Source organism: Danio rerio, chromosome 21 (genome assembly GCF_052040795.2).
Source record: "Danio rerio strain M-AB ecotype USA chromosome 21, GRCz13ab, whole genome shotgun sequence".
NCBI lineage: Eukaryota > Metazoa > Chordata > Actinopteri > Cypriniformes > Danionidae > Danio > Danio rerio.
The window spans coordinates 22,300,273-22,312,547 of NC_141041.1; the positions used below are offsets into that span (position 1 = coordinate 22,300,273).

Sequence of the window (12,275 nt, forward strand, 5' to 3'; positions counted from 1 at the left end):
ATATATATATATATATATTTAATTAATATATTTAATTAATTTAGCTCGGTTTTTACTTAACGATTTAAAAAAAAATTCCTGATTTCCTGAAAAAAAGCTTGCATGGTATTTTAAAATGCCCATTAAATTTAGTGTCTAGAATAGTTTTCCAACACTGTAGGAATCTTCGTTGTTTCATGAAGTTCGGGGTTCATAAAAAAAATAATTTTTGAAAAAAAGTTTTGTCAGGTATTATATCATTTTAAGTCCTCTTTTCACTGAATGTTGGGTAAAAAATATTCTCTTTGCTTTGAGAAATGGGACTTGGCAGTGATTGTAGGTCACCTCCAAAACATTCATTAATTGACCCACTCATTAAAACAGAAACAACAAATATTCTCAAACAATTTACTGTGCAAAACAGGCCATTAAATATATTGCACAGCAGCTTTTAATAATAACCCTTGGTACAAGCATTAGACAAGCATCTAAAAAGCTCAAATTACAGCAACAAAAATACAGGCAACCTATTTAAAAAAATGTGTACAAACAGATTAAGCACTATGTCCTGAATTATTGCTTATTTTGTTTTTACCACATTATAATACTGTTTACAGGTCAAGTAAAGCAGATGATATAAGGCAACAACTAAAACGTGATATCTATGAATTGCACAAACCCCGTAAGACCTAAACCACAAACACACAAAGGATTCCCCACAGGAAGAACAACGTCTTAATAACAGTTCATCATATTTGAAGCTACATTGAAACAAAAGGATGAGGCACTTGATAAGATGTCAACAATCGTTTGTCCAGCAACAGAAAACAAAGTAAGCTCGAGGATCCAGATATCAGAGGAGGAGGAAGTAGCAGAGGCCACAGAAGATGATGAAGGCCATCACCCAGTGCAGAGAGTAAACAGAGATGATCACAAAGTCAATGTCAAACGGCCAGCCCCACATGTCTCCCCAATCCAACGCATCCAAGCCAAACGCTCTGTGGGGAAACTGCCAGCGATTGGCTGGGCCTCCATGTCTCTGAAACCCTAAAATAACACAGAAAATAAATATGGCTTGTTGACGTGATGTTGCGTTTTATATATAATTAGTATTGTCATCATTTAAAATGCAGTAAATTGTTAAACATTTCTTTGTCTACCATGAACGTCTTTATAAAAACTGCTGTTATTACATTTTCAAATCTCAAAATTGTCATATGGTGGTGTGACTGTCTCAAGCATAGATAAAAAAATACAGCTCTTATAAACCAAAACGAAATCGTAAAATCATTAATAAATACAGTGAGCAATAAGTGGCTAATTTAGCAAATATTTTTTCTCCATACATTTCTAAAAACATAGGAGCTCGATACATTTTGCCACTGAAAAGCATGTCTTCTGCTGTGATACAATATGCTCATTTTAAATCGGCAATTCCAATGAAAACCTAAATAGTTTAAGGACCCCAATGAACATCATGTGACAATGTGAGCTATGAAGCACATGAAGTGCACATGCTGTTTTTGTCTCTAAATGGTGTTTTACAAAAAGAGCATTTTACTGCTTATTTGTGCATTCTGCCATTTTACAACCCATATGAGTGGCCAACATGAAATTACAAGAATGTTTAGGATGTGCAAATGCCACTTCACAAACCCCAAAAGATGCGAAAGCGCTTCGGACAGTTGGGCAGAGGCCATTTGGAATAGTTGATCTTCTGAAAGGTCTCATGTCTTGAACGATACACTTTCGGGAAGCAAGTTTTTGTAGTTTGATTAAGCTCTGAATGAAAAAAGATCATCAGGTGGTTAATGTTCTTCCAAACAATACAGATTTGTTTTTAAATTGAAGATCTGTTCCTCTCACCTTCTTGGAAGAGCACATGGGATATAAGGGTCCTACAAAGTGGACAGGGGGTATTGCTTGGCCTGTTCTTAGCCAGAGTTCTCAAACAGGGCTCACAGAACACATGATTGCAAGGATGGCACTTGTAGGGACTGTAATACACATCTAAACACACGGCACATGTGTATCCATCTCTTTCCTCATCATCGCTGCCAGTCAGGTCCCACTTCATTGCCTGCACATAAAACATCAATGAATAAATAGTTTAAAATATATTTAAAAAAAAAATCAAAGTCTCAATGTAAAGGCTTACTTAGGATCAAAACAAGAAAAAAAAGCAAAATCCCCAATATAACAACATCTGCTGAAGGAGCGATGTGCAGCTGTGAATGCCTTTAAGTTCCTCAGGATTCTTGCAGCAGCCTATTAAGCAGATTTATGCCTGTCTTGATCCACGGATCTATTATTGACATTTTGCCAGAACTTCTTTCATCACAACACAGCTCTGCGTTTAATAGCCCTAATCCATTCATAGCTTATCGGACACCTCGTGCATTAAACAAACTAGAGCTGTTCACCATTGTTACTATTAATAATAATACTTTACATTGGTATAGTCATTTTCTTAGCACTCAAATAACGTTATATTCAGAACTGAGCAAGCAAACAGGATGCTGAACTGTAAATGAAATGCACATTTTCCATTTTTCTCCATTTTACATTTTTTTTTACATTGAAACACCAAAGATGCTTTAATATGTACTTCGTTTTATTAGACTGCACAGAAACTAAAAATGTTTTATTATGATAACACAGCACTGTTTCTGTTGCATAATAAAAGCTCCACTGCTTTTAGGCAGCATCTCACATCAGCAATTTCTTCAGCACTCTGCTTTGACTTAGACAACTCTCTTTCTGCCTTATGCTGCATTTACACTACGAGTGACTAGCAGCAAGCGACACTTTATTTTAACGCAGAGCGAGCGAAACAGCAACCATTGGTGACAAGGTGGGCATGTTGAGCCACACAACAAAGCTGAGAATCCTTCAACTTTATGCAACTGAAGAGCGACTTTAAGTAAAAGTATTTAAAGTACATTTTATAATTTTAAGTTGTATCTGTTAACACTGCTTAATAAATGAATAAACAAGGTATAATTAAAGTATTTTAAATGTATTTCATTTTTAAAGGAGAGCACATTTTTTTAATAATGTTGTTCAGCATTGTTTTACTTGTAGTTTTATGCTTTTTTTTTCTTTTGGTATGATTTTTTATTGACTGACTGATTGATTGGTTGATTGACTGATTATTTGATTGATTGATTGATTGATTGATTGATTGATTTATTATCAGCCTGTTCGGTCCCTCATTATTGGTTTTGGTAAAATCCAGTATCAGTCAACCCATTTAAAATCACTATCAGAATTTATTATTATTTTCCCCCAGCTTATGAACAAAAACAAAATGCTAACAGCAGATCATATTTGAACTTGAGCATTTTGGTTATATATATAAATAAATAAATATATATATATATATATATATTGAACGATAACCACATATACATAATTTAATATGAGGTGTTAATGCTTCCAGATTTAAAAGAGTACCCCAACAATAACTGAAGCCACAAAAATTAGAGGGTCAATTAAATGGCATAACATTTTTGGCCGAAAAATATTCAGTGCATCTCTAATATCAACAAACTTTTAGATTCCCATTGTTTGTTTGTTAGCTTGTATACTTTATTGTCCCTCAAGGAGAAATTTTCTGTGGACTCACACAGCACTTCAGCAGGTTCTGACACAATGACAGTTAAAAATAAGCCAACATGCAAAAGAATTACATACATTATCGATCAGTGTTCAACAGTCTGATTGACACTGGAATAAAGGAGTTCTTAAGTCTGTTTCGCTTCCAGCGGAAAGTTCTGTATCTTCTACCAGAAGGTAAATGATCGTAAAATGGAAAGAGTACATGAGATGGATGGCACATTTCTGCTGTGTGATTGGCTCTTAGATCAATATATAGTAAAAAGTCCAGAGCTTTTCATTGTTATTAACAAAAATGTTTATTTAATATCATTTACCGGCCCAGAGTACCTCCATTGTGGATTTGTTTTCAGTTAATTAAGTTAACAAAACTTGATGTAAATTATTTTATATTGTTTTACTATTTTAAATAGTTATACACAATAATAAACATATGTTGGACAGTTTGTTGTTATGAATGTTATGCAAAAGAAAAAAATATATATTGTGTGTTATTTCCTATCATTCGTAATGAATCAAATCAATAAATTGAAAAAATTATCGAAAATTATTTTCAATTTTTAATTACTTTGTTTTTATAACAAACTTTTTTGGGGGGGATCAGAGCAATGTCTATCAATGCAATTCCTCATCCTGCCAATTCCCAAATTCTGAACAATGACCAGAATTGCAAGGCAGACTTCTCAAGCCAGCTGTTAAATTCACAAATTAGAAAAAGAAGCAATTCAGACTTTGGCACTGCCTATGACTTTGAAACATCTCACCAGATCTTTGGCCTCCTGCTGTCTCTGAACCCAGCGTTCCTTCTTCCTTTGCTTCCTTCTTAAGCTTTTCAGGCGGTTTTTCTCTCTCTTGGAAAGCTTTGGCTCTAGGTTGGGTGAGACATTTCTTAATGGCTCCTCCATCACTCCAAGTCTGACCACTTCTTGATCTACTGCACCATCCAGAGAGGTTCTGCTATCAAAATCCGCATGCTGTTCCTCGATTCTCTCCTGATAATCAGACACTTGAGGTGGCAGTTCATAAAGTAAAGGAAGATCTGTGTGTCTCTCAACAGTATTAGGAATCTGTTGCTCTCTACTTGACTCAAATTCCGTTTCAGCAGCAGAGACTACATGAGGTACAGTACAGGAGAAACTGACGTTTGAGGAAGTAGATGGAGATGAGCTTATTGTTTGAGACTCAGCATCATTATTCCTCCTTCCCACATCATGTTCTCTAGTCCTTCCTGGTCTTGTCAACATAACCGGAGCTTTAAAATCCTGATCAACGCGACTCTTACTGAGATGCACAGTTGTATCAAGTCCGCAGGTACATTTAGAGCAGTTTATGAAATTAAAACCTCCTAAGCGAGCTCTACAGACTTGACAGTTTAATTTCCCGATGGTCCAACTGGCCTAAAAGGAAGAGTAAATTTATCAGAAGAATCACTCATTATTCTCAAAGAGTCGTCAACAATGAATATTTACCTGATCAACACTTGCTAAAATCCAATCTGGCAAAAATTCAATGTTTAAATGCCACACATTGCATGTGGCTGCAGCTTCTGTTGATGTAACAACCTGTAATAGTATAAAACAACATGTTTCTGTAGATTATCATTGTTATTTGATGTTTAACTGTTCACAAATCAGTATAACATGTAGAACTGAGCTCTTTTAAGACAAGTTAATTGTAATCCACACACCTTAAGAAGGCTGGTTGTGTCTATTAGACATCTGCGGCACTTTCTGCAGCGAAGGTTTGTTGAATTTTCTACTGTTCTTGATTGATCCTGATCTTCAGTCTGTTTGTGCATCAGAAATTATTTTAGCTTGTCTATATAAATGAATTGATAGCTTAGTACTATATACAACCAGTTGACTGTTCTTATGTAATCTCTATGGTTGTCATCACTGTATGGTTTTCTAATCAGCCTTTTATTGCAAATTAAAAAGAACTTTTGCTTTGGCATAAATAAAGCAAGGAGGATGTCTTTGCAACAAACAACACTAGAAAAACACAATTTTTGATGCATTTGTTATTTGATTTTCACATCAAGTCTGCACCCAGATTTAAGCTGCAGTTTTCTTTAAATAGACTCTACAGCAATAACGTTAGTTCTTGTAACGTTACTGGCCGGCGTTTTATCCGTCATTATTATTATATACACACATTTCTTTTCGCCTGAGTTAACAAGTGGTTTGCGTACGAACAAAAACAATACGTACCACGAGAGAGGTAGCCATTTCCTTCTTCGGGATTTCTGTAGAGCACCTCAAGTTGTTTGGCTAAAAGGCTAAAAACACCAGACTGGCTCTGTACTGCCTCCACCACAGTTTCTTCCGCTACGGAAAGCGCAAAGGGACAAAATTGATTCATCAAGCCGCGGAGGGAGTCGTGGGACCAGTGGTGTAAAGTAACTAATTATAAATACTCAAACTTACTGTAAGTAAGTAAACTTTTAGCGCTGTATTGGTACTTTTACTCCACTACATATTTACTTAATCTGCAGTCACTTCTTTATTTTTTCCTGTCTATGGGGATTAGGAAAATCAGTCCTGTGATTGCTGTCAAATCGCACATAGAAATTAAATCGCATCATTATGTAGTACCTTAAGACATTGCCGATTTATAATTGCAGAAAACTGCAGCATTAAAGTGTCAAAGAAAAAATGTCCAAAATCTTTACACGCATTGACTCAGTGTCTGTTTAGATGCATGTTACTGATGAGAAGATGAAGAATACTGTATGATGACCAAAATGACCTTAAACACTCAGCAGACATAAGACATCAACATGACCTCATATTGACGTTGTACCCCATCGTCGTGGGGATGTTGCATTTTGTTTAGAAATAGAAATCCGGTTGACACCAGGACTTAATTCCAGGCCGACGTCAATGTCTCCAAACCAACCAAATATCAACGACTAATGATGTTACAGCTTGATATTGTGTGGACTTTGGATTTTGGTTGCCATACTTGACGAATAAATGTTAGTATTTCACGTCAGTGTGACATCGGTTTAAGATGTTGGCTTAACGTTGGATTTTGGTCACTTTCTTCAGAACCTAAAATCAATCAAACATCATCACCATTTGACGTCGTTATTGGACATCAAAATAATGTCCTTAGACACTGGCTAGACATTAAAATTTGGTCATCTGATATCACAACCTAAATCTACCCTAATATTGATGTCTTATGACGTTGTGTACCTGCTAGGCAATAACTAAATGCACTACAGAATGTTACGTTTACACACATGCACAAATGACTTGAATGCATCAGCTTTTTACAGCGCACTACTCACTACTCTTGAGTACTTTAGAATGGTCTAATATTTACAACATATACTTTTACTTGCACAACATTTTTGGGCAAGTAATGGTACTTTTACTTAAGTATGCTTTTTCAGTACTCTTTTCACCACTGCGTGGGACCAATTGTTTATTTATTTCTCATTCATAGTTACTTGTTCACTTTTTATTAAACTTTAAATAAATACACAGAAAAGTAAATATACTGTTTTTGAAACAGTAACGTTTTGTGGTATATTTGTGTAGTGAATTTATAATGGCCTACATTTACTAATACAGCCTAATTGCAAGCAGTCTGTCATAGAGTAAATTGTTTATTTTTTAGTTCCAATTTCTAAAGTTGTTGATTTGTTTATTCGATGATTCAGCTTCTTTAAACTTGCACAAAAAATACAGAGTAAAGTGAACACAGAAAAGTATATTATTTTAAAAACACATTAGATAAAAAGTCTTGTGGTATATTTGTGATGTACATTTACAATTAATTGATACGTAATTGTGCTTACCTCCTCCAGAAAACACAGCATGTTACCCCTAATATTAGTATTCTGTAATTGGACATTTTACATATTGTAACAGAGGTTTCCGCCATTGACAGCACAGAGAAAAAAGAGTGAATTAAATGCATTTTTTAATTCCTCAATAGTGTCCACCAGCAGCAACATCTCCACTAATAGCATTTTTAAGTGCTGCTTGAACGAAGGCTTGAGCCACCACTAACGCAGTTGTTTGAAAGAATAATTGAGAATAGCACCAAGAGGAAACCCACACAAACATGGGGAGAACATGCAAACTCCACACAGAAATGCCAACTGACCCATCCGGAGCTCGAAGCAGTGACCTTCCTGCTGTGAGGCGATCGTGCTACCCACTGCGCCACCGTGATGCCCTGCTTTATCTTAGACTACACTTTTTGGCTGTTGTACTCTTTTAAGTGATTTAAAAAGGAAATATGAAATAAACTGCAAGTGATGTTTAAATATAATGCATTCAAAACTTAAGCTGTGAGCTTCCCTGAAAATTACTGCACACCAAACACCTTAAAGTTCTTCAGAAAATCATACTAAAGCATTAAACTGTCCTGTAATATAAGTTAAATATAATTAAGAACCTTCCTTAATGGTTACTTTTGGATTATTGTTGTATACAGTACATTAAAAAAATAATAATTTCCTAAACGATTGGTTTCATATGAAGCAACACAATTGACCTGTTCTATCTTTAGCTTCATGCACCTGGAGTTTGGTATTCTGTAAAACAGGTTGCATCACTTTTAGTTCAAGTCTTCTATATGTGCTAGGTTATGTAATTTTACTCAGGCTTTTCAGTGAAAACTATATTTTTAAGAAAATGTATATCTTCTTCTCATTAACATTTAGATATTAAAGGCATAGTTTAATCAAAAATTAATATGTCTGGTTAATTTGCTCACCCTTGAGATTTTTACATTAAAGAATATGTTTAGTTAAATATGTGGTCCTTGGTGATTCTCATATATGGCAGTGATTACATTTTTGTCCATGCACTGCTAACTGTTTGTCCAGGCTGTGGATTATAGTTTAAAACATTTTTTACACAGATCAATTGGATTGCTTTACAAAAAGAAAAAAAGAAAAAAGAAAAAAAGAAAACATTAAAAACAGTGTGTTATCAAGCACAGCCATAGCAATTGATTTAGATTCATTGTTATATGTTTATTTTTAATCTTAAAAAACTGTAACCACTGACTGTCAAAATAAGAATCACAAAAGGACCACACATTCAACAGAAAATCTTTTTTAGAGTTCTACTGAAGATGATGTGATCTTGGATGATCCGAGGGGGTGTAAATTAACAGGAAATGTGAATTTTGCTGTGAACTCTTTAATAGAATAATCATAAATTATCAAAAATAATTTTAATAAAACAAAACAATAATGCAAAGAGCTGACTTATCTGGATGATATTTCATACTGCTTTAAGACCTTCTTTGAGAAGCAGATATGATACGATTTTCCGGTTTGTTTGTGCGACATTTAGCTGAAGCATATGTTATACTGCTTCTACCAGTCAAAAGTTTGGGGTCAGTTTTTTTTTCATGTTTTTTTAAGAAAATTATTCTGTTCATCAATGCAGCATTTATTAAATGTAAACAAAAATGTATTACAATTTTAAATAACTGCTTTCTTATTGTATGTATTTTCAAATTAAATTATTACTCCAGTCATTATTACTATTACCATTAATAATACTAATAATAGTAACAATAATTATTAATATTAGAGTGATTTCTGAAATATCATGTGACTCTGAAGACTGAAGTAATGAAGCTGAAATTTCATCCTTAAAATCGCTGGAATAAATGATTAAATAAAATAATAAACAAAAAGTGCTCAGGGGTAGCTTAAATAAGGTGTCGGTGCTCTTTGGGTAAGGGATTCATCAGAATAAACAGCAAAAATTAGTCCAAGACACTCAAAAAAATTGGAAAAAAAAAACATAAAAAAGTCTTTATTGTCATAGCTAATCCTTAAAAACCTGTGTTTTTGGCAAAGAACTGCCTTGTTCAGGATTAGCCATGTAATTAAAGGCTTTTTAATATTTTGTTCCACATTTTTCGAGTGCCTTGAACTGATTTTTTGCTAAATTCTAAATTACTTTTGAACAATTTTACTATCTACTGTATTTTAGATTAAATAAATGCTGCTTTGGGGTGACGCGGTGGCACAGTAGGTAGTGCTGTCACCTCACAGCAAGAAGGTCGCTGGTTCGAGCCTATGGGTCAGTTGGCATTTCTGTGTGGAGTTTGCATGTTCTCCCCGCATTCGCTTGGGTTTCCTGCTGGGGCTCCCGTTTCCCCCACAAGTTCAAAGACATGCGGTACAGGTGAATTGGGTGAGCTAAATTGTCCGTAGTGTATGAGTGTGTATAGGTGTTTCCCAGTGATGGGTTGCGGCTGAAAGGGCATCAGCTGCGTAAAAACGTGCTGGATAAGTTGGTGGTTCATTCCGCTGTGGCAACCCCAGATTAATAAAGGGACTGAGCCAAAAAGATAATGAATAAACGAATGAAATGCAGCTTTGGTGAGCAGGAGAAGCTTATTTTAAAAATCCTATTGACCCTAAACTTTTGACCAGAGTGTATCTGAGGACAGCTGAAAGAGTAACGTTGTAAAAGAATACATTGTGAAGCCCACACCAGCCACCCAACCTTTGTTTTGGCTTTCTCTGAAGCAGTCCAAGCATCAATTATGGGTTCAAACCCCAACAATTCTCACCCTTGGAGTGGGGCTGGTATGCACTCTATGTGGGGGGTTGATGTATGTGAGGCGTTTTCTCCAAAATGTTGAGTTTTCTCTGAAGCAGGCGCGCTACAGCAGGTGGCAGCAGCAGCAATGCAATTTTCAGCTCGACGGGTGTCGCCACAGCGGTGCAGAGCCTATCGAATATAGGCTACTATCCGGAAAAAAAAGTTCATTTCTGAAGAAATTAAGTGAAATCATTCAGCAATTCAAGGAAATAAACCTATTTTCTGACAAACTACAAGACACCACCAATTGGAAAACCCAGAAGATACATGAACCTTACGAAGAAGTTAAGGCGCACGCATATGCCGAGCCCACCCGATACACCTGCGTAGGTACCTGACGTCTGGAGCACTTCTCATATAAATGCTGCTGCGTCGTCACAAGTCGTCAGTAACAATGTTGACGGTTGGCATCGCCTCCAAGTGTACGAGCTCCTCCGAATGGAGTAGCGCTGTTTGCTGAAGCTTTTGCGTATTTCATGTTCTACACGACATGGAAGAAAACAACGACACGTCCTTCTTATTCCAGAACGACAGTGATTTAGATCACCAAACCGACAATGTGACTTTACCAGTGAAGGTCCCACTGAGTTATCAGATTTCCACATCTTTGCTGATCGGCGCGCTCATTTTATGTTCCATATTTGGAAACGCGTGTGTTGTGGCGGCTATCGCGTTGGAAAGATCTCTGCAAAATGTTGCCAACTACCTGATCGGATCTCTCGCCGTGACGGACCTGATGGTGTCGGTGCTCGTGCTGCCGATGGCTGCTCTTTACCAAGTTTTAGACAAGTGGACACTTGGACAGGTAACTTGTGATATTTTTATTTCTTTAGACATTTTGTGTTGCACTTCTTCCATTCTGCACCTGTGCGCTATAGCTTTGGATAGATACTGGGCGATCACCGACCCTATAGACTACATGAAGAAAAGGACATTAAAACGCGCTGCTCTGCTGATCACCGTCACCTGGTTTGTCGGCTTTTCGATATCAATCCCACCCATGCTGATTATGAAGTCTCAACCCAAGAGTAGAGCAGAAGACATGGCCAACCCTGAAGCTTGCATGATCAGCCACGACCCCTGGTACACCATTTATTCCACCTTTTGCGCATTTTACATCCCTCTGATTCTCATGTTGGTCTTGTATGGACGCATATTCAAAGCGGCAAGATTTCGCATTCGCAAAACTGTTCGCAAGCCTGAGAAAAAGAGGGTCAAGTGTTTGACTGTGTCGCCTGCACTTTTCAAGCGCGCCAACGGAGAGTTGAGCAAAAACTGGAAAAGCGCAGTCGAGCCCAAGCCCGCCGCGTGCGTAAACGGCGCGATCAAGCACGCGGAGGACGGCGAGTCTTTGGAGATCATCGAGGTTCACAGCAACTCCAAAAACAACCTGCCTCTGCCCAACACACCAAACTCTGTCCCTCTGTTCGAGAACAAACACGAGAAAAACACCGAGGCGAAGAGGAAGCTCGCCTTGGCACGCGAGCGCAAGACAGTGAAGACTCTGGGCATCATAATGGGCACTTTCATTCTGTGTTGGCTGCCATTCTTCATCAAAGCGCTCGTGATGCCTTTCTGTCCGACTTGTGTAATGCCTTTGTGGCTCCAAGACGTCATTAACTGGCTCGGCTATTCAAACTCGCTTTTGAATCCCATCATTTACGCATACTTTAATAAAGACTTCCAGAGCGCGTTCAAGAAAATCATCAAATGCCATTTTTGCAGGCCATAAATGTTTCAGTTCTACTGTCAGAAACACGAGTTAAACAGTATTGATTGCTCTGAAGAAATAGTGGTGTATTTTAACAGCACTGAAAACATCTTTAGTACCGTTATAAGTATGATTTTATATATCAGATGTATATGCTCTAACACCATAATGTGTACTGAAAATGTTTATTTCATGTCCATGACAAACACAGATCATATCCATGATGTGGAAATAAAAAGTCCCATTATGTTTACCATGCGTTCCTGCTTTCTGTTAATTGTTAATATTGATATACTACAAAAGAGATCACTTGAGTGAGGATATACAATGCTCTGCAATGAAAGAAAAACAGCTGAACTGAGTAATTTAAAAAATAA

The 12,275-nt window shown here is 36.7% G+C and overlaps 2 protein-coding genes across 2 annotated transcripts; one reads left to right on the forward strand and one right to left on the reverse strand.

The window, feature by feature from the left end:
- Positions 1-415: 415 nt before the first annotated feature.
- On the reverse strand, positions 416-5,976 carry rnf180b (ring finger protein 180b). Its single transcript, NM_001110404.1, is given in 7 exon segments — positions 416-1,026; positions 1,636-1,761; positions 1,846-2,059; positions 4,362-4,994; positions 5,067-5,159; positions 5,285-5,383; positions 5,808-5,976. Coding segments are annotated over 7 exon segments (1,377 nt in total). The 5' UTR covers positions 5,826-5,976; the 3' UTR covers positions 416-832.
- A 4,701-nt stretch (positions 5,977-10,677) lies between these two features.
- On the forward strand, positions 10,678-11,919 carry htr1ab (5-hydroxytryptamine (serotonin) receptor 1A b). The gene is given in 2 exon segments (NM_001145766.1): positions 10,678-11,215; positions 11,246-11,919. Coding segments are annotated over 2 exon segments (1,212 nt in total).
- The last annotated feature ends 356 nt before the right edge of the window (positions 11,920-12,275 follow it).